At 41.6% G+C, this 25981-nt stretch overlaps 1 protein-coding gene across 1 annotated transcript in view; it reads left to right on the top strand.

Moving 5' to 3' along the window:
• Positions 1 to 24775, top strand: part of p2ry2.1 (purinergic receptor P2Y2, tandem duplicate 1) — a gene marked incomplete at both ends in the record, with an annotated part of 32754 nt that extends 7979 nt beyond the window's left edge. Inside the window, 5 exons of the mRNA XM_079532023.1 lie at positions 1252 to 1407; positions 16632 to 16757; positions 23673 to 23721; positions 23992 to 24033; positions 24647 to 24775. Of these exons, the coding sequence (XP_079388149.1) occupies positions 1252 to 1407; positions 16632 to 16757; positions 23673 to 23721; positions 23992 to 24033; positions 24647 to 24775 (502 nt within the window). The remainder of the gene's footprint in view (positions 1 to 1251; positions 1408 to 16631; positions 16758 to 23672; positions 23722 to 23991; positions 24034 to 24646) is intronic.
• Between the last annotated feature and the right edge of the window lie 1206 nt (positions 24776 to 25981).

Below are 25981 nucleotides of genomic sequence, written 5' to 3' on the forward strand. Positions count from 1 at the left end.
TAAACAATACTTTATACCTGATGTAAACAATACTTTATACCTGATGTAAACAATACTTTACACCTGATGTAAACAAGTCTTTAAACCTGATGTAAACAATACTTTATACCTGATGTAAACAAGTCTTTATACCTGATGTAAACAAGTCTTTATACCTGATGTAAACAAGTCTTTATACCTGATGTAAACAATATTTTATACCTGATGTAAACAATACTTTATACCTGATGTAAACAATACTCTATACCTGATGTAAACAATACTTTATACCTAATGTAAACAATACTTTATACCTGATGTAAACAAGTCTTTATACCTGATGTAAACAATACTTTATACCTGATGTAAACAAGTCTTTATACCTGATGTAATCAAGTCTTTACACCCGATGTAAACAAGTCTTTATACCTGATGTAAACAATACTTTATACCTGATGTAAACAAGTCTTTATACCTGATGTAAACATTACTTTATACTTGATGTAAACAAGTCTTTATACCTGATGTAAACAAGTATTTATACCTGATGTAAACAATACTTTATACCTGATGTAAACAATACTTTATACCTGATGTAAACAATACTTTATACCTGATGTAAACAATACTTTATACCTGATGTAAACAATACTTTATACCTGATGTAAACAGTACTTTATACCTGATGTAAACAAGTATTTATACCTGATGTAAACAATACTTTATACCTGATGTAAACAATACTTTATACCTGATGTAAACAAGTCTTTATACCTGATGTAAACAATACTTTATACCTGATGTAAACATTACTTTATACTTGATGTAAACAAGTCTTTATACCTGATGTAAACAATACTTAGTGCTTTTTCTGCTTTCATCCTCGTATAACCAACCAATCAAGCTTGTTTGTTAAATGTAGGCTATATAATATAATTGTACAATCCTATGTGGTAGACTATACTATATTAATGTCTGTAGTTATATGTACAGTACATATAACTGTATATATGTACTGTACATGGGTTAGCCTAACCCTAACCCTAACCCTAACCCGGCTATATTAATGTCTGTAGTTATATGTACAGTACATATAACTGTATATATGTACTGTACATGGGTTAGCCTAACCCTAACCCTAACCCTAACCTGGCTATATTAATGTCTGTAGTTATATGTACAGTACATTATGGGTGGCATTCCTTAGGTGTGTGCATGCTAACAGTAGATGGCGCTAAAGGAGTTAACATATTATATTATTAACCCTTTCAGGGACATGGGCACAGAGAGAGTTTGCTACGACACCACCAGTCCAGAACTGTTTGATGACTTCCTGTTCTACAGCTCAGCCGTTTCTGTGTTGATGTTCGCTCTGCCGTTTATCGTCGTCATGGCATGTTATGGGTTAATGCTGAGGAAGCTGCTAAGGTTAGTTAATACATGTTGGAACATTATGGGTTAATGTTAACTCTTTGAGCGTTTCAAGGATTTCTATATAGTAGGTAGACTTCTCTATGGCCAGAATGGCGTTTTTGAATGATTTATTGAAAATTCTCTGTTGTGAATGTGTGACAACGAAAGACCTTCAGAGAAAGCTTGACTTGTCTGCTTACAGGAAAAAAATGAACTGAGTTGATAAAATGTTTAGTTCTTGTGTTGGAAGCCATTTAAAAGAGCCTGCATTTACACTGTTTCTGTTTCTAGGACAACCAAAAAAAGTTATGCCCGGTTGAAGTTTTATTTTCTAAATAACTTTTTTTCTGCTGGGCATACATAGCCATGCAATATCTCATTTTAAAGGGTGAGTTGTCTAGTTCAATTAAAATAACATAAAAAGTTTCTCACATGTACCACTGTAGATATTTTGCCATCTATAAATAGCATGGTCAGTCATGATCAATCTGACCTATCCAGCTAAAAGTCCCCATAGCTCTGAAATTGGAACATCATATAAACTCAATTCTTTTTTGGGGTAAAATTAGACATTCTAACGCACATTTTGATATATACCATGTTTACATAGTCTTACCAGTACCTTGTCTATTCATGCATGTATCTCAAAAACCTGTTATGAAGAAACACAGTTTTGATAAAAAACACATCCAAGGACATTGTTTTGATATGACTTGGTGCCCATGATATGTATCAAAATATAGACTTGAATGTATACTGTATTATAAAAAAGAAATTGAGTTATTACCATCTACCGTTACAGAGTAAATCACAGTTGAAACTTGCTTAGTCATATACAATAAACCTCACAATAGTGAACAAAATAGTCATGACAGGTCTAACTCATTGTAAAAGCGTCTTTTATTTTTTACGACTACTAACATAATAAAATGATAAATATTACAGAAAATAAATAGGCCTACATACAAAACAGTTACTCCTCCCCTAGCTCTGATCCATAGCTCTAAATGCGCATTTAGAGCTATGGATCAGAGCTACTCCTCCCAAATGTCCCCAAACCCAGTCCTTGACGGTGTGTGTGTGTGAGTTAACCTGACTCCGCCATATGGGGCAGCAGAGTGTACACTGTGTTCCCCCCTCCTGCTCCCATCTGGGAACTCTCAGGCAGACTTGATGCCCGGCCACAAAACGGCCTGGCCAATCAGCAGCAGCTTCTAGCAGCTTCTAGCTTCTAGCTGCTGCTGATTGGCCAGGCCGTTTTGTGAGCAACTTCGCTTCTAGCTGCTGCTGATTGGCCAGGCCGTTTTGTGGCCGGGCATCAAGTCTGCCTGAGAGTTCCCAGATGGGAGCAGGAGGGGGGAACCCAGTGTACTCTCTGCTGCCCCATCTGGCGGAGTCAGGTTATGTGTGAGTAGGCTAAATAAAAAAAACACCCAAAAACTGCCCCCCCTGAAATGAATGAATGAATGAATCCGGTTCAGTGTCGGAGAACGCCATCGCAGTCTTGACTCTTCATCCTCCTCCTCCTCCTCCTCATCTGATGCCAGTTCTAAATATATAAAAATAAATAAACATTTTAGCTGTAGTCAGTGCACGCTACTATTACATGGCGTTTTACCCGGCTGCTGGCGATCAATGATTTTATTGTGCAGTGTCTTTGTGGGCCGAGTCGTGGCATGACAAATACAAATAGATGCTTGTATAAGTAGTATCACGATAAAATAATATGGCAACGTTAGAATGAAACACCAATGAGTGATCGGTGGTAATGTAGCTAGCTGCCCAGGGTATATCCAGCACCATTGCGTCGCAATCATCCAGCAACATTGGTACTGGCTATTGCCCGGGCTTGTGGCCCGGCCAATAGCCAGTACCATTTGTGCAGTGTTTGTTAGCAACTACTACTAGCCAACAGCCAGTGGAATGTGGTGACGTGATGGTGCTGGATATACGCTGGGCAGCTACATTACACGCGATCACTCATTGGTGGTGTCATTCTAACGTCGCCATATTATTTTATCGTGATACTAATTATACAAACATCTATTTGTATGCCACGATGCCACGATTCGGCCCACAAAGACACAGTACAATACATTCATTTGATCAGATGTTTTTGTTAGCTACGTCGATCACCTATAGTACCGACCCTTGTTATATATTCTCCGACTATGCATGTCACGATGACTAAACCAGTTAGATCTATCCATATATGGTTCTACCACATCTATCTGATATCAGCACTAGGTCGGCTCGGGCCAAATATAGGGATCGTCTTACTAGACATGTCATATTAGGGCATTTTCGAATACAATAAAATTACCTTTTAGCGAAGGCATCAGCCTTGGTGGTAACTCCGGTGGGGAGAAGAAAAAACATTGCACACGTGTAATCCGCGAGGGTGGATGTTGCAGCCCGGCCAACGGTCTGGGACTGGAGAATGCCACTGGACACGGATGGATCATTTTTCAGATTGTTTTTTTTGCGGCGACTGCAAACCTGGCTGAAAAACTCTTCCTCCAGTGCCCACCTCGGAGGAGTCAACCAACCCCCCTGTTCACTGGGGGCTGGGCGTCAGTTTCCAATAGGAAAGCATACACGTGTGTCACGTGACACGGGAATTCTGGGAAATGTAGTTGATATTTATGCTCAATACTATATACAGAGGTGCGGACCGAATTAATATATTGGTATTAATAAAAAAAGAGAACTACGGAAAATCACGTACAGGGCAGAAAAGACTAATGCAAAACTCCACGTGTTTTCCAGTAGTAATCTGTCTAAGGGTTAAGGTAGGTTTATTAATGTTGGAACTAACATTATGGGTTAATGTTAAGGTTGGTTTATTAATGTTGGAACTAACATTATGGGTTAATGTTAAGGTAGGTTTATTGATGTTGGAATATTATGGGTTAATGTTAAGGTAGGTTTATTAATGTTGGAACATTATGGGTTAATGTTAAAGTAGGTTTATTAATGTTGGAACTAACATTATGGGTTAATGTTAAGGTAGGTTTATTAATGTTGGAACATTATGGGTTAATGTTAAGGTAGGTTTATTAATGTTGGAACATTATGGGTTAATGTTAAGGTAGGTTTATTAATGTTGGAACTAACATTATGGGTTAATGTTAAGGTAGGTTTATTAATGTTGGAATATTATGGGTTAATGTTAAGGTAGGTTTATTAATGTTGGAACTAACATTATGGGTTAATAAGGTAGGTTTATTAATGTTGGAACTAACATTATGGGTTAATGTTAAGGTAGGTTTATTAATGTTGGAACATTATGGGTTAATGCTAAGGTAGGTTTATTAATGTTGGAACATTATGGGTTAGTGCTGAGAAAAAGCTATGCAGATGTGTCAATAATTCTAACCTCAGCCCTGACAAGCATTCAAGACTGGCTTATAGATTCATGTCTGCTCTTGAATGCCATAAAGACTGCATGGCCTTCTCCAAAAGACCAGTTGTGTTGGAGTCCTCAGGTGTGTTTCTGGGTGGAGAGGAACTTGACCTTGTCACAGAGTTCAAGTACCTCGGAGTCATTTTAGACTCAACCCTAACATTTAAAAAACATGTGAAGAAAGTCACTAATACAATTAAATTCAACCTTCAAAATTTTAAACAAATTAGACCATTCCTGACAGCTGGAGCGGCCAGATCGTATCTTCACTGTATGATCCTATCACACATTGAATACTGTTTCACAAACTGGTCTTGCACAGGTGTGACTACTTTCAAACCCATAGAGCAGCTCTACAAGAGTGAAGGAAGAAAGACTAGAAGAGAAACAGGGAAAGAGATACAGACTGGAGGGCAGCTACCCGAGATCCGAACCGAGAACCGAGCCGGTTCGGGTGCAAAATATTGACATGCCGTCGGGGAACGGGTCGGTTCCATTTCAAAGCTCCGGGCCTCGTTCTGGGCATCTGAAATGCAGAATACCCGAAATGCCCGTGCAGGACCCGAGCTTTATTATAATATTAAACCTTTCAACTTTAAAAATAGGTTTTGAAAATAGACATATTATGGTTATGCGTGCGTTCAACTGCGTTGTAATGATTATGTTCTAAAATACACGCCTCGAGGATTTGGAAATGGAACGTATCCACTGGTGGTGGGTGTGTCACAGGGCGCGATCGGAGCACCGGAGCACACTCGCCTATTAGTTTGCATTGCACAGTGCGCTCAGTGCGCTATTTCCGAACGTGCCCACAGTGTGTGCGCGCAGTCACAGTAACAACACGAACACTAACACAACATCATCATGGCGGCCCCCTTCTTGAGCGAGGTGAAACCGGTGAAACGCAAACTACAAGCAAACGATTACAGCACGCAATCTCCTAAAGGGAAGTCAGATGTCTGGGACAGTTTTGTTGTCATTGTCAACGCAGACGGTAACAATGTTGGTGCTGCTAAATGCAAAGTGTGACTCACTGCTTACTTACGACATGCAGAAGACAGGAAAATCTTCAGTGTTTCACACTATTCACAGTCACGGTGAAAATAAGCATACATAAGTATAATAAGACGAAAGTCCGTGAAAATGTAGTTCTGTTCTGAATCTGCATTGTGCTGTGCAAACTGTACTTAACCATGCGACGCATTGCGAGCTTCTTGTAGATCGGCTATGTTCAGGCTATGGTCATGCTCTGTGAGGGGGCCTGGTCCACGGTCACACCTCTGATTGGCTCCGCGAAGAGGCCTGGTCCACGGTCACACATCTCTCTCAAACACACACAGCTGTCACTCGATCCTGTAGGTTCACACTCTATAACATACGACAAATTAGACCGTTCCTCACCCAGGAATCAGCCCAGCTCCTAATCCAGACAACAGTCTTGTCAAAACTCGACTATTGTAACTCCCTCCTTACTGGCCTACCGGCATGTGCACTTAAAAATTCTCACATGTCTCCCCCCTGCTCCGCTCCCTCCACTGGCTCCCGGTCGCTGCCCGTACAGAATACAAAACTCTGATGCTGGCATTCAAAGCAACCAAAGGCATGGCTCCCCCATATCTTGCAAGTATGATTGAACCCTACAAACCCTCCCGTGCACTCAGATCAGCCAACGCAGGGAAGCTGGAAGTACCCTCACTAAAAACGCCGGGACAACGCTCCACACGTCCCAAACTCTTCTCCCTTCTGGCTCCAAAACTGTGGAATGCACTTCCCGTTGCAGTCAGAACTGCAGCATCACTCCCAATCTAAACTATGGAATGAACTTCCCATTACAATCAGAACTACAGACTCACTCCCAATCTTCCGCCGTAGTCTGAAAACCCACCTTTTCAGACTCCATCATGGCCCATAGCACTTACCCTACCCCCTTACATAGCATTTCTGTAGACTTAGATAGCATTTGATACAGACTTATAGCATGTTATGTAGACAGCACTATAATTGCATTGTATGTAGTCATAGCATGTCATAGTACATATGTATAGCATTGTATAGTATATATGTATAGTTTATATGTATAGTTTCATTATATAGATATTCAACTGTTACGTTCTTAGCTTACACATGTTTCATGATAAATGGTTTTTTTATGTGATGTATTCCCATGCTTTTTTGTTCTTGCTTAATGTAAATCGCTCTGGATTAAGAGCGTCTGCTAAATGCCTAAATTGTAAATTGTACCCATGTGACCGTGTGGCGTAGATGGCGTAGTGTCGCCCAGTGCACCCTCAGTGACCGTGTGGCGTAGATGTAGGTGATGTAGATGGGACCCACACTGCGCAAAAAACAAGGATTACGGGCAGATATACTAAATGTAGAGGCCATGTAAATCCAGTACATTTACGGGTGAGTACGGTTGTTTACCAGCCTGTAATCAGCAAATCTACCGGTTTATTGAACTAAAACAGAAAACACTGAATACAAAATAAACAATATAAATGAACAGCCCTTGGGTGAAAACGTATATATAACCTGAGCTTGTACAAGCACTTTAAAATGATAATTACATGGGCTGGTGGAATGGTCTATTCTTCCACTAGCTTCTCTCAAATGGTTTTATGAGAGTTTAGGGTTTAACACATTAATCATTTACATTCCTTTTAGGCATTAGAATTACATATCCACCTTTAGATAAATGCAGGCATAATGTTTTGTAGTTAAACACAGTCATTGGGTTAGTAAATGCTGATCTGTTGTTCTTCCACTGGCAGTGGGGCAGTCTCTACTACCCCTGCATGGTGTCGTAATTCACAATTCTTATCTTGTTCCTCCAGCAACTGCCAGGGGTCTTGGGCAGTTTGAGCTTAGGTGCATGTGCTGTTACTTCACAACATATTTATTAAACATTAACACATCCCAATATCCTGGATATTTCCACAGTGTGTGTGTGTGTGTGTGTGTGTGTGTGTGTGTGTGTGTGTGTGTGTGTGTGTGTGTGTGTGTGTGTGTGTGTGTGGTCCTTGTCTGCTAACCTACCTGTTGTAATGGGAGATTTAGAATGCCAACTACAGTGCCAAATATATGCATTATTGTGTATTTATCTTCCTTCCATTAAGTCCCTTTGCTCACCAATGTGCTCAGTCTAATTCATGCAGCTGTCAATCTAACAGCTGACCGGACTTCTCCATGCTTACTATCACTATGTCAGCGAATGTGTACTTGTGTAACTATTTGTGTGTCGCTCTTATCTTTAGCACAGACCCTTATATGACCATTCAGTATAGCATCTCTGTTAAGTCAAGACTATAAGGACTGTCTGAGAATAGGGTTGAGAGGCTTGCGCCCGGAGGGGCTGCTGGAACAGGCAAGGAGGCCTGTTCCTCACTCTCTGTATATTGTTTCTCTGCTGAATCTTCTTAATAAATTCTCAATACTTCACCCTGAAGAACTTTGTCATTCCTTCATCTTTGGACGATTATTTAATCGACAACATATGGCGACGAGGATGCGATGAATGCTTTGCTGTAATCAACAGCAAACACTTCATTTTAAAGAACTCAAAGATGAAGGGATTTCTCCAGATGGACAAAGACGAGATGACCACAGAAGCAAGCTATGCAGAATCAACAAGAACTGATCATCAACTCTACAAGACTCTACAAGATTGAGCAAGTCTACAAGATTGAAACCTCACAGATTGACAATAATTCTGTGATGACTGCAAGGACTAATTTCAACAGCCAGTGATGATTAGCAGAGATATGCTTTTCACCAGCAATGTCTGCTACACCATGACACAAGAACCTACAAGCTTCAAGTGCCTACAGAGGAGCCATGAGAGCAGCAGCACCAACTTGGTCAATGCTGTCACCATGCACCAACGGAAGTGACAAAATCGACACCATGAATGACACCAAGAGACTTTGCCACAGCAGGAGACCAAGCCACAGATACACATGCACACACTCATGTGGGAGCCATTGAACATTGGAACCAACAGCCCATTGGAGACCAAATAGACTTGTGGGTCAACTGAAAACAGAGAGAAAGGACAGAACTATTTATCTTCGGGGTGAGATCTGCAAAAAATCGAATCTAGTGAGCTTACGTAACTCAAATAGTTCCTGTCTCTTCAATGTGTTGCATGTGATATGTTTGATACCTATCTGTATCTAAACACTGCACCATGTGAGGAAAAAATTCCATGTGGGGAGTAATTATTTTTATTTCCATGAAGTGAATTTCTTGAGTGATGACGATTCCATTTAGCAAATTCCACGTGATATATAAAAATGAAATAGTAATAGATAGCTGTATCAACATGTACTTGCTTTAATGTTTATTAATTTGTCATTCTATAAATCTCCTGTGGCATATAAATTAATATTTTATCATTAATTTACAAAAACAAAACACTGTGGATTGTAATGGGAGATTTAGAATGCCAACTACAGTGCCAAATATATGCATTATTGTGTATTTATCTTCCTTCCATTAAGTCCCTTTGCTCACCAATGTGCTCAGTCTAATTCATGCAGCTGTCAATCTAACAGCTGACCGGACTTCTCCATGCTTACTATCACTATGTCAGCGAATGTGTACTTGTGTAACTATTTGTGTGTCGCTCTTATCTTTAGCACAGACCCTTATATGACCATTCAGTATAGCATCTCTGTTAAGTCAAGACTATAAGGACTGTCTGAGAATAGGGTTGAGAGGCTTGCGCCCGGAGGGGCTGCTGGAACAGGCAAGGAGGCCTGTTCCTCACTCTCTGTATATTGTTTCTCTGCTGAATCTTCTTAATAAATTCTCAATACTTCACCCTGAAGAACTTTGTCATTCCTTCATCTTTGGACGATTATTTAATCGACAACATAAATGTAGTGGCAAAAATGCATATAAACATTATGATATTGATTAATTTAATGTAGCCTACTAGTAGATGATACTTAACACTCTAATTACCACCTGTTCTTCACTGACCAACTCATTAGAGACTGCTGACTCATGTAAACCTATTTCAAACTGTGTGAGTTAACTATAGAATAGAGTCCATTTAAGGCATGACCATCTCTTGTTACTCCTGAAACTCTGTACACTGCTGAAAGTATAAAATATGTGTGGGACATGTGTGTGGGGAGTGCTTGGGGAAGCTCTGGAGGGAGACACTAGTCTCTCTCTGGTGTGATGACATATACAATAAAAGAATGGAGTTCGAATCCTGATGGTTGAGTCCTGCTTCTTCCTGATGATGTTTACTTACTAATAGTAATATCAAAAGCTGCCATTACAATAATGGTCTGCGAGCAGGGTATTTCAGAAAAATGGCATCAGCGTTGGCCAGACGGGTCATTAACAAATGGCGCTGTGAGCAGGGTAACAGCTGTCATTAACAAATGACGCAGTGACGCAGGGCCGATATTTCGTCTTCACCATAGATGAGTACTTGGAAAAAAAACCGACGATTTTAAAGATGGGGGCAAGGCAGAGCCGAAAGAAACTTCAACGATGAAGATGATAGCGACTACAACGACCAAGGAAGGGACACACAACTCCACGTGTCCCTACCAAACAACAACTATTATGCCGACCGCAACCACAACAGAGACCAGCCAGAACCAGACTTTCAAATGACCAAACACAGAGGAAAAGAAATGACCAATCAACTGAGCGGCTTCCAGCTAGACCACATCAGCAAGCCTACCCCAAGACCAAGACAACACCCACCGCCGTGGGAAGCCTGGCGTAACCAGCCTGGCAACCCAGGACCATACCACAGCCGACCAGTGAGAGGACAAGTACAAACCCGAGCCAGGGTTGATGCTGTACTCCAGGAAAGGAAGGACAGAAGAAGACGGCAACTAAACCACGCACGCCACATGGGAGAGGATGAAGCCAGCGCAGCCAACACCATTCCTGTCAACGACTTGTGCTATTACTGTGGCCAGACAGGTCATATGAAACGTTGGTGTCCACTGAACCATGCTGCTGTATTACGGCGCACAGCAACGACGGGCCAGCAAATCAATTTTGGCTAAAGAAAACAAACTACGAAAGGGTAAATACAATTGAAAATAACTAGATCTTTAGTTTGTAATTTACCCTATGTGATTTAATCTATTTAGTCTTACATGTGCAAGTAGTGAACTACAAGAGTTTTGATAAACTACTAAAAATCTAATCTAAATTTTAATCTAACTAGACTCCAATCTAAAATTTGTAAAAGTGTAGGCAAGAACAACAATGTTAGAAAATCCTAAAATAGGATGATAAGATATTGGAATTCATTTCCACGCACATATACTGTACTAAAGGGACTCCTCATTTAACACCCCGTCCCCAGAATGGCAAGAGGGGGAGGGGTCATTGGTACAGCCTATGTGTGGGTTAGTTAAAAGGAATACATTTATAGTTTTGCAAATAAATTAATATGGATCTAAGTAATTATTCAAAAGTGAGTGTTTCAAGGTGTTAAAATCAATAGTGTGAAATCAATCATTTATGATGGTTTAACAAGGTTAAACGTCTAATATTATTTTATCTCCTGTCAATTCTGGTATTTACTAGGTAGCACTAGGCCTTTAGTATAGAAAACAGAGAGAAAGGATTTATTTTCGGGGTGAGATCTGCAAAAAATCGAATCTAGTGAGCTTACGAAAGTTAAATAGTTCCTTTCTCTTCAAGGTTGAACGTCCTTTATCAGTATAGTAATACATGATATAAAGCAGTTTCGGGTTGAACGTCCCTTATCAGAAAGTCACTGGTATAAATATGAAATATTCTTTGGTTGAACGCTAACTTAAGTAATATAATACAGAAAATGTTGAACGAATGGAGATAATATTAAGACAAAGAGACCTCACCTTGTTCACATTAGCAACAGTTTAATTTGAATTAATTCGATATTGGAAAAAACAAATGTCTGATTTACAGCTTCCTTTCTCTCTCTTTCTCTGTCCAGCTGGCAGAATGGGGGGGGGGGAGGAAAGGTATTTGTGTGTTTGTGGGTAACTGAGTTAAAAGTAGCAGAGAGCCTAAACTGCAGGATTTGGTCACGGTCAGTTTATTTATTTATTTATTTTCGGGTGTGAAAACAGCCTGAGAGGTGAACTAAACGTGGCCATATTCAATTATTTTATTGGTGAAGTGTTTACATTCTATCCTAATAGAATCCATTTTAATTCTTTCCATTTGAATGTAAATCCTACCCTAATTGTAAGTTTAATCATTTCAGTTAATCTTAACTAAACTATTATAGGTACGTGTAGTGTGGAATTACACTTTACCAACAAATAGTATTGGAAACGGAGCAAAGAATAACTACCTTTTCGAAATTAGCAGATCTACAAGATCTTCTAGATGTGCCTATCTTCTAATTTAACTATAGATGTGTTTTCTTCTTGATTCTAGATGTGCCTATCTTCTAATTTAACTATAGATGTGTTTTTTTCTTGATTCTAGATGTGTCCAGTAATTTTTAAATTTCTTAATAGCGAAACCTTCTTTATCTGACCACTGTCATCAAACATGAATCTAGCCATACAGTTTTAATCATCAATATTTGTCATTCTAAAAATCTCCTGGGCCATGTAAATTAATAAGGTATCAATTTTCATATATAAAGCGGTGGATTGTAATGGCAGTTTTAGAATAAACCAAACCGTCATAAATGCAAAGTTATGTGAAGAACAAACTCTGTTGAAGAGAAGAAGCATAGTTGATTTCTAGAAAGGGCTTAAATAAACTTAATACATGTACAGAGCATTTATTTTCTTTCAAAAGAACGAATAATCAGACAACTCAGACATGTAATTGATAAATGCAAGTTATATAATCAGTTACTTTGCAAAAACAAACAAACAAAACAAGCACAATATTGTATCCTACTAACAATTTAGAAATACATAATCTAGGCTAGAAGCTTAGCTTACCTTCATTCAAGTCAGTCTGAGTCAACTGCCGGCTGGCTGGCAGTTAAGATTTCAAAGTCAAAAGCATGATAACCTGATTGGCCAAACTGAGAAGGAAATTCATTGGCTGTGCATGGCTGGGCTGTAGAGATACACTGCAGCATTGACATGGTAATTACCAGCTTTGGTAAAAGCTGCAACAGACATCCTGTCTATTACACTCTCATGTAAGTTTAGTTAAGGTAAATGAGTGAGGAAATCTGTGTGTGTGTGTGTGTGTGTGTGTGTGTGTGTGTGTGTGTGTGTGTGTGTGTGTGTGTGTGTGTGTGTGTGTGGGTGTGTGTGTGTGCCCTTCTTTAAACAAAGGGTCAATGTGCAAGGATCAGACCCCTGCTGTGTCTTTGTTGAGCATGGGGAGTAGATTCCATGTCCACACATCTTCAGTAAATTGTTTTCCCGGTAAATGTCCACAGATGTCCGATAACATCCCGTAATCAGTGAATTAACCGGGAATAGATAGATAGATAGATAGAATACTTTATTGGCAGTTTAAGAAAAATTACAGAAAATGACATCATTTTAAAAAACGCCAAATGGATTTAGTCACAAAAAAGCCTTCGCTTGTTTCCATTGTGGTCCACTTTGTAACATGAAACTATACACAAACATACTGTACAAACAAAACAACCATGGAACATATAATAAATAATCCTTATATATAAGGCTGGGAGCTATATACATAGGACAAGAGGTACCCTGAGAGAATAGTCCAGAGCATGGGAGATGGGCTATCCAGGGTCGGAAGCTAACTATGACCAGTTAGTGTGTAGATGGAGCCATGATTTCAGGTCTTTCCTAAATCTTGCAATAGAATTTAGTGATTTCAGGGCTGGAGGGAGTGCATTCCACAGAGTAGTGGCTGCGTAGTAAAAAGCATTTTTTCCCTTGAGTGTCCTGAAACTGGGGGGAACTAGATCATATGGACTTCCTCTGGTTGAGTACCTGTGAGCATCCCTCACTCTGGGCAGGTAGCCCAGCAGGTACTTAGGAACAGAGGCATATAGGATCTTGAAGACCAGACACAATGAGAGCTGAGATACTCTCTCCTCCACTCTTAGCCATCCCAGGCTACTAAAGTGGGCAGAGGTAAGATGAGACCTGGGGTTAAATTTTAGTAGTAACCTCACAAGCTTGTTTTGGGAGGTCTGCAGCTTTGTTTTCAATAGCTTGGAGATACCTCTGTACCATGAAGTACAAGCATAGTCAAAGTGGCACTGGATGAGGGCACCGGCCAAGGTCCTCATAGCACTGCTGTTGACATAAGGGGATATCCTGCCCAAGAAACGAGTTCTCTGGTTGACCTTTGAGATCACTTTCATTGCCATTTTTTCACCCGTGAGTTTGTTATCTAGTATAAAACCCAAGTAAGTGACCTCTTCCCTATTTGTGACCACACTGTCACCCACTCTAACTGTGAAGCCCGGGGACTTGTTGAGGTTATGACTTGAACCAAACAGAATAGACTCAGTTTTCCTAAGGTGCAGTGACAATTTGTTGTCGGAGAGCCAAAGACAGATGCTACCGAGCTCTGTGCTGAGTACTCTCTCGACCTGCGATTTATCTTTGTCCGAGACTAGGAGAGCTGAGTCGTCTGCGAACAAGAATAGATTGCATTTACATGCCGAGTTCATGTCGTTTACATAAATTAGAAACAGTAGAGGCCCTAGGATGCTCCCTTGGGGGACCCCACACTCTACTGGGAGGGAAGTAGACAGGGTACCATTCACATCGACCACCTGTTTCCTTCCCTCAAGGTAAGATCTCACCCAGTTTAACGATGGGCCATCAAAACCGATTGCCTTCAGCTTGTTTAGCAGTATGGAGTGGTTCACAGTGTCAAACGCCTTTTGAAGGTCCAGCATGACCATGCCGCAGTACTTGTCTGAGTCCACCTCACGTCTGATGATATCAGTCAAGTATAACAGACATGTATCAGTAGAGTGAGATTTTCTGAAGCCTGACTGGAATTCAAAAAGAAGTTTGTTATTAAGCAGATATAAATGTATCTGTTCATAAACTAGTCTCTCTATGACCTTTGAGATGGAACAAAGGATGGACACAGGGCGGTAGTTCCCAGGGTCCAACTTGCTACCCTTTTTATAGAGCGGAACTACTCTTGCAAGTTTGAATTCCTGTGGTACATGGCCCTGCCTGATGGACAGGTTCGTAATGTGAGCCACAACGGGGGCAATAGAAACCGCTGCATCTCTGAGGAACCTAGTGGGGATACCATCATGGCCAGTAGCCTTAGTTGGCTGTAAGGCGCTGAGTTTTAAGAACACGTCCTCTGTTGATACGGACGAGATTTTGAAGCTGTCCTCAACAGCACCAAGACCTTTGTAGAAAGATTTTATATGCTGCTCTCCATAAAGGCCTGAATGGGAGGGCAACTTGTCCACCAGTGTGGAAGCTATGGTTGTGAAGAAACCATTTAGGCAGTTAGCCACGTTCAGCTTATCAGAGATGAGCGAGCCATTTATTTTAATGTTTAGATTCGTGATCTTGGTTTTGAGCCTGTTGTTACAGCCCAGTTCCTTAAGGGACTTCCAAAGTTTTTGGGGCTTTTTCTTGTTTTCTTCAATTCTCTCATTGAAGTATGTTTGTTTGGCTGTCTTGATCATGCCATTGACCTTGTTACGCAATTGTTTGCATTTGTCGAACAGCTGCTCATCTCTGTTTTTTCTGAACTTGGCATAACTCTCATTTCTCATTTTCATGGCCATTAGGATGTCGGCATTCATCCATGGTTGAGAATATAACGTTTTTGCCTACTTTCACCCTGTGCCCAGGGTGAGCTTAGCCCAGATACCCTGGGTAAATATAGTAATCTAATATAGTAAATATAGTAATCATTTTATTTCATTTGCCAGTGCCGCTCAAGCTGCACTGCCTACTTTCCACTCCACTGTTCCACCCTAACCCTAACTGTCCTTAATGTTTACAGTGTAGGTACAATAGTATACTATTTTATTCTGTGTTATACTGTTTTTAATAATATTCCATGATACATTTACCACATAGATGAAGTTTAAACAACTAAATACTATCATGAAATAACTTAACACCTATTCATACTTTCATAGTCCACTTTTCGGTGAAGAGGTGACCACCGGAACAGTGCTTAGTAAAAATAGAGAGATGTGTTTGGGTGAGTCTCTTACCACCGCGGGCGGCTCAGTGACGTCTTGTTCTAGTTTTAGTAAAAACAGCGAGAAGTGTTTGGGTGAGCGGTGAGTCTCTTACCACCGTGGCTCAGTGACGTCATGTTGTAGTTTTAGTAAAAACAGAGAGATGTGTTTGGGTGAGCGGTGAGTCTCTTACCACCGCGGCTCAGTGACATCATGTTGTAGTTTTAGTAAAAACAGAGAGATGTGTTTGGGTGAGCGGTGAGTCTCTTACCACCGCGGCTCAGTGACGTCATGTTGTAGTTTTAGTAAAAACAGAGATGTGTTTGGGTGAGCGGTGAGTCTCTTACCACCGCGGCTCAGTGACATCATGTTGTAGTTTTAGTAAAAACAGAGAGATGTGTTTGGGTGAGCGGTGAGTCTCTTACCACCGCGGCTCAGTGACGTCATGTTGTAGTTTTAGTAAAAACAGAGAGGTGTGTTTGGGTGAGCGGTGAGTCTCTTACCACCGCGGCTCAGTGACATCATGTTGTAGTTTTAGTAAAAACAGAGAGGTGTGTTTGGGTGAGCGGTGAGTCTCTTACCACCGCGGCTCAGTGACGTCATGTTGTAGTTTTTCGGTGGTATAGGCCTTGAGAGTGAGACAGGTCTACTGTGTGTGTTTACAGTGAGAGTGAGACAGGTCTACTGTGTGTGTTTACAGTGAGAGTGAGACAGGTCTACTGTGTGTGTTTACAGTGAGAGTGAGACAGGAGGTGAGACAGGGGGCGTGGCCTCTCAGCGGTCCAAACAGAAGTCGGTGAAGATGATCATCATCGTCCTTTCAGCCTTCATGCTGTGTTTCCTGCCTTTTCACCTGACCAGGTAAACTACTAATACTACTACTACTACTACTAATACTAATACTAAAACTAATACGAATACTACTGATACTACTACTAATACTATTAATACTACTACTACTAATACTACTACTAATACTACTAATACTACTACTAATAATACTAATACTAAAACTAATACTAATACTACTACTAATACTATTAATAATACTACTAATACAACTAATACTAATACTACTACCTCCCTACTGTTATAGGCCTACTGTACATGTTGCTTCCTGCCTTTTCACCAGACCAGGTAAACTACTAATACTACTAACCCTAATACTAACCCTAATACTAATAGTAATACTAATACTACTACTAAAACTAAAACTAAAACTAAAACTAAAACTAAAACTAAAACTAATACTACTACCTCCCTACTGTTATGTTGCTTCCTGCTTTTTAACACAACCAGGTCATTATAATAATACAAATCACACCCGTGTGAAGTGAGGGGCGCTCTTATCATCGTACAGCATCATCAGTTTGACCTAATTTCTCCTTTCATGGTCGATGGTAAATATGAGACGCGTGGGACAAGGTGACGTAAACTTTCCCTTCATTGTCAAAACGGCATTTAATGTTTGTGTTGCGAACATTTTGTGTTCAATGTTTTTAAAACAAACATTGAACTAAAAACAAACATTAAACCTGTATATAGAAGGGGATAGGGGAGGGGCTAGCACCCCTCAAAAAGTGCGACCGTATATCGCAGTTTACTATGAATGCCTGCAAAACAGTCCGTCACACCTCGTGACATGCTCCATATATGGCAAAACAGTCCATCACACCTCGTGACACGCTCCATATACCTCGTGACACGCTCCATATATGGAGAGAGTCACACCTCGTGACACGCTCCATATATAACCAATACAGAATTCATTCCATCAAACCCTGTACACTCAAGACACTGCCCCCCCCGCTGCCACCCTTAGATCTCCATATATGGAGCTGACCTGACCCCCTATCAGCCCCATGCCAAAGCGCTCGGCCAGCATATTAATAATACCTCATAATAATAATAATAATAACTAGAAAAGGATCGCTGCAAGCAGCAATAAGGCCGGACCAAGCAGGAAGGCAATAAGAATAATATGCAAAAGAAACATGGAAGACTAAACTTGAGAAAAAGATCATGGACTTGTGACAGGGTCGGTTTTTTATAGTGGGGGGCAGGTACGGGTTCTTGAAGACTGGCGGTTCCCAGATGGGGCGGCGGTGGCTCAGGGGTAGAGTGGCTGGATGGTAACCGCAAGGTTGCCTGTTCGAACCCGGGCTCCCCCAACTCGAGTTAGTGTCGAAGTGTCCTTGAGCAAGACACTGAACCCCAAATTGCTCCTGATGTGCTGGCTAGTGCCTTGCATGGTTTCTGCCGCCATCGGTGTATGAATGTGTTGTGTGAATGGGTGAATTGATGCACAATCTATGTAAAGCGCCTTGGATAAAGGCGCTATATAAATGCACCATTTACCATTTACCAGATTTGAACCCATGACCTTGTGTTGCAAAGGCAAGAGCTCTACCTACCGAGCTAACAAGCAAAATCATTCAGTGTTTTTGTAGCAAGTTGCACAAGGAGAACTAATGATAAGGTGGGGAAAGATAAATGAATTGACTGCATATAAACCAGAAAATGTACCAGATTCAGACGAGGAGCTCAAGGAGTGAGTGAAAAACAATGAAATGAGTCGGAAACAGGGATTCAAGGTTAACTGAAAAATTATTATTAAACTTCACAGAAGAAACCGGCCGTTGAGATGGATAGACGTGTTTCGTCTCGCTCCTGCGCCAAGTCACAGAATGTTGACAAAAAACGTATTTTCTCGCTCATTTTCTTTTTCTACTCCTGTGGATTATGGACTTCTACTCCAATTCACCCTGGTACTACCATCACGTGGATATGAGGAAAATTGATTACGAGAATAACACCAGCGTAAACAACGAACAACACAGCGCATTTTATCTCCTCGGCATTTTATCTCCTCGGCAACAACAATGGATCAACCGGTAAACAATCCACGTGCTGTTAACCTGCAATCCAGCCAAAAGAAACAAACCCCTGCTTGGCAAGATCGACAGACGACTGTTCTGTTGTATATTCTTGTTAATGGCAGGAGACATCCAACCTAATCCTGGTCCTGTATTCACTAGACTTCAGGCGAGGAAACTAATTTGCAGCCAGATGAACACGGACGCAAGGACAACACAAGAGACGGTCACGGCCACACAGCCAACTCAAGGTACGGGCACGGAGACGACTTGGGGACCCAACGCAGATCCTCCAAGGCAAACAAACAAAGGAACGGAGCTGAACGTGAATCTTCCCCCCCCACCCCCACCGAGGACGCCCGCTCCCTTCCCCCTATTCAACCCATGGCTACTAACAAAGACAATGGACCTGATCAACTCTTCTCAACTGCTGACATCAACAACTCAATCCTCAACAACAATGGTATTCACCTTTTTCATCTCAATATAAACAGCCTTTATTCCAAACTGGCCGAAATTAGAGAATTATTCCTTACCGGCAAGGCAAACATTTTGTGTTTTTCTGAGACCAAACTAGATGAATCCATCAGGGACGCTGAGATTGAAATTGAGAACTACTCAGTAGTCAGAAATGATAGAAACCGTAATGGGGTGGTGTTTGCATGTATATCCACAAAGATACTGAATTCATTACCCGTACTGACTTACAGCATGTTGAAATTGAAACTGTGTGGGTTGAATTAATTTTCAAAAATGCGAAATCAGTACTAGTTGGCACAGTCTACAGACCTCCTGACCAGCAAGGCTTTTATGATATTCTTGAGGGATGCTTAGCTGAGGAGGAGGGTGCAGAGAAAATCCTGATGGGCGATCTGAATACAGACGTACAGCGTAAAGAGGCGCCTGTTTTCAAATCATTTAGTAGGTTTTGTGATATGCATAGTATTAGCCAGCTTATTACCCAACCCACTAGAGTGTGTGTTTCTACTCAAACTGTCATTGATCTCATTCTGACCTCGGACAAATCCAGAATCTCCAAGAAAGGTGTTATTGTATGCAGGCTTAGTGATCATTTCATGATATTCTGTACCCGCAAAAAACAAAAACCAAAGTCTGGCTGCCACAAAGCAGTCATATCGAGGGACCTCAAAACCTACTCTAGTGAGGTCTTTAACCAAGAATTGGAGAGTCTGGATTGGTCCGATGAGCTTAAAAGCACACTTGTCGAAGAAGCTTGGCTTGGCTTCTAAACCAAATTTACAACAGTACTGAACAACATGGCTCCTCTGAGAACCATCAGGGTCAAAACCCGCTCGGAGCCATGGATGAATTCGGACATACTGACTGCAACGAATGCCAGAGACAAAAAATGCTCTGAATTCCTAAAATGCAAGTCAAAGCTTGCCAAGCGCTTCAACCGGGGTCTCCAAGCTCAGCTGGACAACCTAAAAACCCAACGAAACAGGCTAAGAAATATTGTTACTGCCATGACCAAATCCGCCAAAAGTAACTTTATTAATAATAAAGCTGAGGAAAACAAAAACAATCCTCGAGAGCTCTGGAAGCTACTCAACAACCAACTAGGCTGTGGTCAGAAACTGAAAACCAGGTTTTCAAACATAAACATTAAAGCGAACAACACCCTCATCACTGACAAGCTTGATGTGGCCAACTACTTGAACATCTTCTTACAAACATAGCACCAACGCTGGTTAACAATCTGCCCTCCCACTCTGGGCTCTTTGGTGTAGAGCACATTAAAACCTTCTACAGAAACCTAGGTGTTTGTAAAGACGATTTTAAACTAGTTATGGTAACAACTGATGAGGTACTTAAGAAACTGAGTGCCCTCCAACCCCACAAGGCCACTGGCCATGACAATATTCCCTCCAAATTTCTCAGAGACTCAGCCATCTCTATAGCTCCAATCATCACCCACATAGTAAACCTCTCCATCAAACAGGGACAGGTCCCCCTAGATTTCAAACTGGCCAAAGTAACCCCCCTGCACAAGAAAGGGAGTAAATTAGACCCCGGCAACTACCGCCCTATTTCTATTCTAAGCTCCATCTCGAAAGTGATGGAAAAAATAGTCTATGAACAGGTTGAAAAGTATCTTGCCACTAATAAATTATTGTACGAGTTCCAATCTGGCTTCAGAACATCCCACTCCACTGACACATGCCTTCTCTATTTGAGCGACCACATCAAACAAGAGGTGGATGCTGGCAAATACTGCGGCATGGTCATGCTGGACCTCCAAAAGGCTTTTGACACCGTGAACCACTCCATACTGGTTAACAAGCTAAAAGCAATTGGTTTCGATAGCACATCAGTGAGCTGGATGCAATCCTACCTGGAGGGGAGAGAACAGATGGTGGAAGTGAACGGAACACTGTCCCCCCCCCTCCCAGTGAGCTGTGGCGTTCCACAAGGAAGCATACTAGGGCCTCTACTGTTCCTAATATATGTAAACGACATGACTTCAGCTTGTGACTGCAACTTGTTCCTGTTCGCAGATGACTCGGCACTGCTGGTCTCGGACAGGGACAAACTGCAGGTTGAAAATGCCCTCAGCTCTGAACTCGGTAGAATCTGCACCTGGCTCGCTGATAACAAACTATCTTTACACCTGGGAAAAACTGAATCCATTCTCTTTGGATCTAATAGTAATCTCAGCAAGGCAAATGGCTTCTTGGTTAGAGTGGGTGACAATGTTATCACACGTAAAGATGAAATTACCTACCTAGGTTCCATCCTGGAGGCTAATCTTTCCGGTGATAAAATGACCACCAACGTAATCAAAAAAGTCAACCAAAGAACAAGATTCCTTTACAGGATCTCCTCACTGGTCGACAAAAACACCTTGAAGACCTTAACAGGAGCCCTCGTACAAGGCTTCTTTGACTATGCATGCACCTCCTGGTACCACAGCACCTCAAAGGCCCTTAAAACTAGGCTCCAGACTTCCCAAAACAAACTGGCCAGGCTCCTACTTGGCCTCACCCCCCGAACCCACCTCACCCCTGCCCACTTTGACAGACTGGCATGGCTTAGGGTCGGCGACAGAGTACAGCATCTTGCAATGGGTCTGGTCCACAAGATTCGATACTCCACCAAGATACCCATGTACCTGTGTAGATACTTCCTTAATGTTAACGAAGTCCACACCCACAACACCAGAGGGAGTGCAACGAACCATGTACAACCCAGATTCGGCACAAACAAGGGACTAAATTATTTTCGCTCCTATGCCACCAAAATGTGGAACGCCCTACCAACAATCATTAAGACATGCGAATCCCTTGACTCCTTCAAAACCGCTCTCAAAGGGCACCTACGGATGGCTTCAATTCGAAACTGGCCCCCGTAAAATCTGAATCCCCCCCCATTTTTCCCCTCACTGTATATGTTTCTTTTCCCTTTTTACCTCCATTATGATGAATTCCTGTACTGTTCTTTGTCTATATAGAAGTGTCTATTTGTACGTCTCTAAATGTTTTGATGAATTGAACATGGTGGACCCTGTTGTAAACAAGTGTAATGCTTAATTGGGTCATCCACTCACAGTTAACAGCCTTTGTATTGAGTTTGTGCTTCAAATGTACTGTAATTCTGCAAACTGTTAATACAATTTTTCAATCAATCAGAAAATAAACAGCTTTGAACATTCATGAAAAACAAACAAATGGTGCCCACTTTAAGTTGTTGAATTGAAAAGTCCCCGTTCAGTTCCTATTCAGTTCAGGGAAAGCAGTCTCTTTCTCCAATTTGGAGAACCAGATTACCACATTTGTGGGTGAAGGGGGAGGTTCAGTGTTCCGGGTCGGCTCGCCAGGTCTGGGTACCATCCGGTACCAGAACCATCCATGCAAGGGAATCCTTTCAGGACACAAAAAACCTGAACTGAAAGGCCAGGTGTCCAAATCAGTCTTTGTTTCAAAATCACTGTTGTACAACATCAAATAATCTATCAATTCATGAGTAAAGAACCTGATTTGATCAGGATGAAGTTCTTTATACATGTTTCTCACTAAACAAATCAGTTTCTAGCATTGTTACGGCCCTTTAAACTTGGCTCAAACAAAGGGCTAACATAAAAGGACACAAAGTCAGATCAAAAGTTTACAAAGATATTACACATTTATTTAAAATCCTGCATTGCAAAACAGGGACTGATGGACAAGAATACAGTACTTACGACCAGCCCATCTGAAACTTAACTAATAACAGCAACAAAAAGGGTGTTTGGGAGACAATGAGCTGCTGGCCACAAGTCCTCTTATATAGCCTGCAACTAATCAAGAACAGCTGACTAAGGGTGTGGCTCAGGTGATTGACAGGTGAGGCACTTTAGACCAGCAGAGGTCAGCAAAGCCACAGGCACTACAACAGAACAAAGTAAAGACAAAATCTCACAAAACGGCAATTTTCATTGGCTCATAAAACCTACATTTTTTCACTTAAAAAAACGTTTTCGTGCATTTTGATCAAAGATCCTGGGAGGAGATGCATTTTAATTGATTTTCATATAATTCAAAATGGCGGGTGATCTAGAGGTCAGAGGTCAGAGGTCAAAAGTAACATGAGGAGACGCATATGTGTGTCGAGGTTTCATTGCCGACGGTCAAACGGTTCATGAGCTATGCCTGGTCAAAGTTTGCATTTTCAATATAGCGCCACCCTTTGGCCAATGGTTGTGGGCTTCGCATCCTCACCGTTTGGCATGGCCCTCTACCATATCTCCAAATTACGTGAAAACCGACAGCACGGTTCAGCCAGAACTGCTATTTTTGGCGGAAGAAAATAAATAGCAGTTTCAAAAAAGGACCAATTACTTTCAGGAATGCTTGGTCCTTTAATAATAATAATAATAATAATAATGTGTTTCGTCCAATAGGAGTCTGTACTACTCGTTCAGATACCTCCGACAGGTCAACCCTGACACGGTGAGTAGAAGGCGTGGCTTAATGACACGGTGAGTAGGGGTGTGGCTTAATGACACGTAAAAGGGGCGTCGGCTTTGCCAAACAGAGCGTTCTGAACTCGGCAACATTTGGACTGGCGTTCCTTTGATCTTATAGTCCTACAAGTTAATTAATATTACAACGTTTGTTGTTGTCAGTTATAATGGTAATAATTACTTATAATGTTAATACTGTTAGTTAATTATAATATATTATAATGTTAAATTAAATTAAAGTTTTTATTTTCTACAGGTCAGCTGCTCTCTGCTAGAAGCCTCCAGCTTTGCCTACAAGGTAACTCGTCCTCTGGCCACTAGAGGTCACTGTTTCACCATTTAATGTACTAGACCTGTGTTGTGTATGTGCAATCAATTCGGCCCACTGGCAGAGCCTGATTGGTTGAGGCTGGAAATTGCACAGGTGAAAGGAGTTGGCCTCATTAGGCCCACTGGCAGAGCCTGGCCCAGGTGAAAGGAGTTGGCCTCATTAGGCCCACTGGCAGAGCCTGACCAGGTGAAAGGAGTTGGCCTCATTAGGCCCACTGGCACCTGGCCCAGGTGAAAGGAGTTGGCCTCATTAGGCCCACTGGCAGAGCCTGGCCCAGGTGAAAGGAGTTGACCTCATTAGGCCCACTGGCAGAGCCTGCCCAGAGCCTTTTGTGGTGGTTGTGGAGAACCGTGGTCCGACCGACTCGATACCTGGCACTGCACTCCCTGTGGGAGTGTGGAACGCGTGTGTCGAATGTGAAGTCGGTGGGTCAAACGGTTCTCGAGTTACGTTCAATGTGTTTTAATGTATTTAACCCTATGCTGACCATCCAGTGTCCACTAGGGGCAGTGTTTCTATGGGTTTTAATGTATTTAACCGTCCACTAGGGGCAGTGTTTAACCCTGTGCTGACCCTCCAGGTGACTCGTCCGCTGGCCAGCGCTAACAGCTGTGTTGACCCCATCCTCTACTTCCTGGCTGGACAGGATGTACGCAGCAACCTGAAGAAGAGCAAGACATCAAAGAGAAACGCCAACAACACTAGCTAACTAACTATTAGCTAACTAGCTAACTAACTACTAGCTAACGATAGCGGCGATAACCAAGATATCGCCGCTCAAGAAGAGAAACGGATACGTTCACTTCATGCAGATATTTTTCTATGTATTTGAAATACTGATATAGTATAAATACTGATATACTATTAATAAAGCAATAAGCCACAAGAGCTCTCAGGTTACCATGGGTTTTATAATGGCTGAGAGGCGTAGCTAGACCCCACGTGATAGCGGAGGGTCTTCTACCCTCTCAGCCATTATAAAATCCACGTTAAGCTGGGACCTCGCGTGGTTTATTGCTTTTCTAAAACGGTTACAAACATTAGACACCCTAACCCTAGCAATATTAACCTAATAAAACTATTAAATTCACAAAAGTAGATACGCTTTGCGCCACCAGAGCGAGCAACACTTCCTTATTTTGCTCGGCAAGTAGGCTATGTGACGGGAGAATAGCCTTTTGTCTTTACGGGGCCGCCTGGAGCCAAACATTCCACACAAAGCCACGTACATCTACATACTATACAGACTTAATTACAAACTCCTACTCAGATCTCCTCCTGTACAGCTCTTAATCTTCATTTTGCTGCCACTGCCCACCTCTTTGAGGACAGAAACACAGGATCTGTTCCCGTATGCATACAGTTAGTCCTGGTTTAACCCTAACCTCTATTCAGCCCATTCCCACTAATGTTGTCCTGGAAGCTCTACAGGCCATCAACATCAGATCCTCTGAGGGTGAAGATAACCTGGATCCCTTTTTTCTAAAACTATCGGCACCTTTTATAGTGGATCACATTGCTTTTATATTTAATTTGTCTCTGTCATCAGGTATAGTCCCCAATGTTTGGAAATCAGCACATGTTGTCAGAGTAATGACCCCAATAACTACCGGCCAATCTCAAAACTCCCCTCAAAAAAGTCTCTCAAAAATGTTGGAGTCTTTAGTAAATAACCAGTTAAAACCATACCTTGCACAACAGTCTATTCTAAGTCCTCATCAATCTGGCTTTAGAGCGAATCATAGCACGATTACAGTTGTCACCCTAGTTCTGGATCATTTATTCACAGGTTTAGACAAAAACAAACATGCTGCAGCCATTTTTATTGACCTCGCCAAAGCATTTGACACAGGTCACCACTCCGTACTTTTAGAAAGACTGCACATATCAGGCTTTGATACAGATGCCTGCAACT

Source organism: Electrona antarctica (genome assembly GCF_951216825.1).
Source record: "Electrona antarctica genome assembly, contig: scaffold_51, whole genome shotgun sequence".
In the NCBI taxonomy this organism is placed as follows: Eukaryota; Metazoa; Chordata; class Actinopteri; order Myctophiformes; family Myctophidae; genus Electrona; species Electrona antarctica.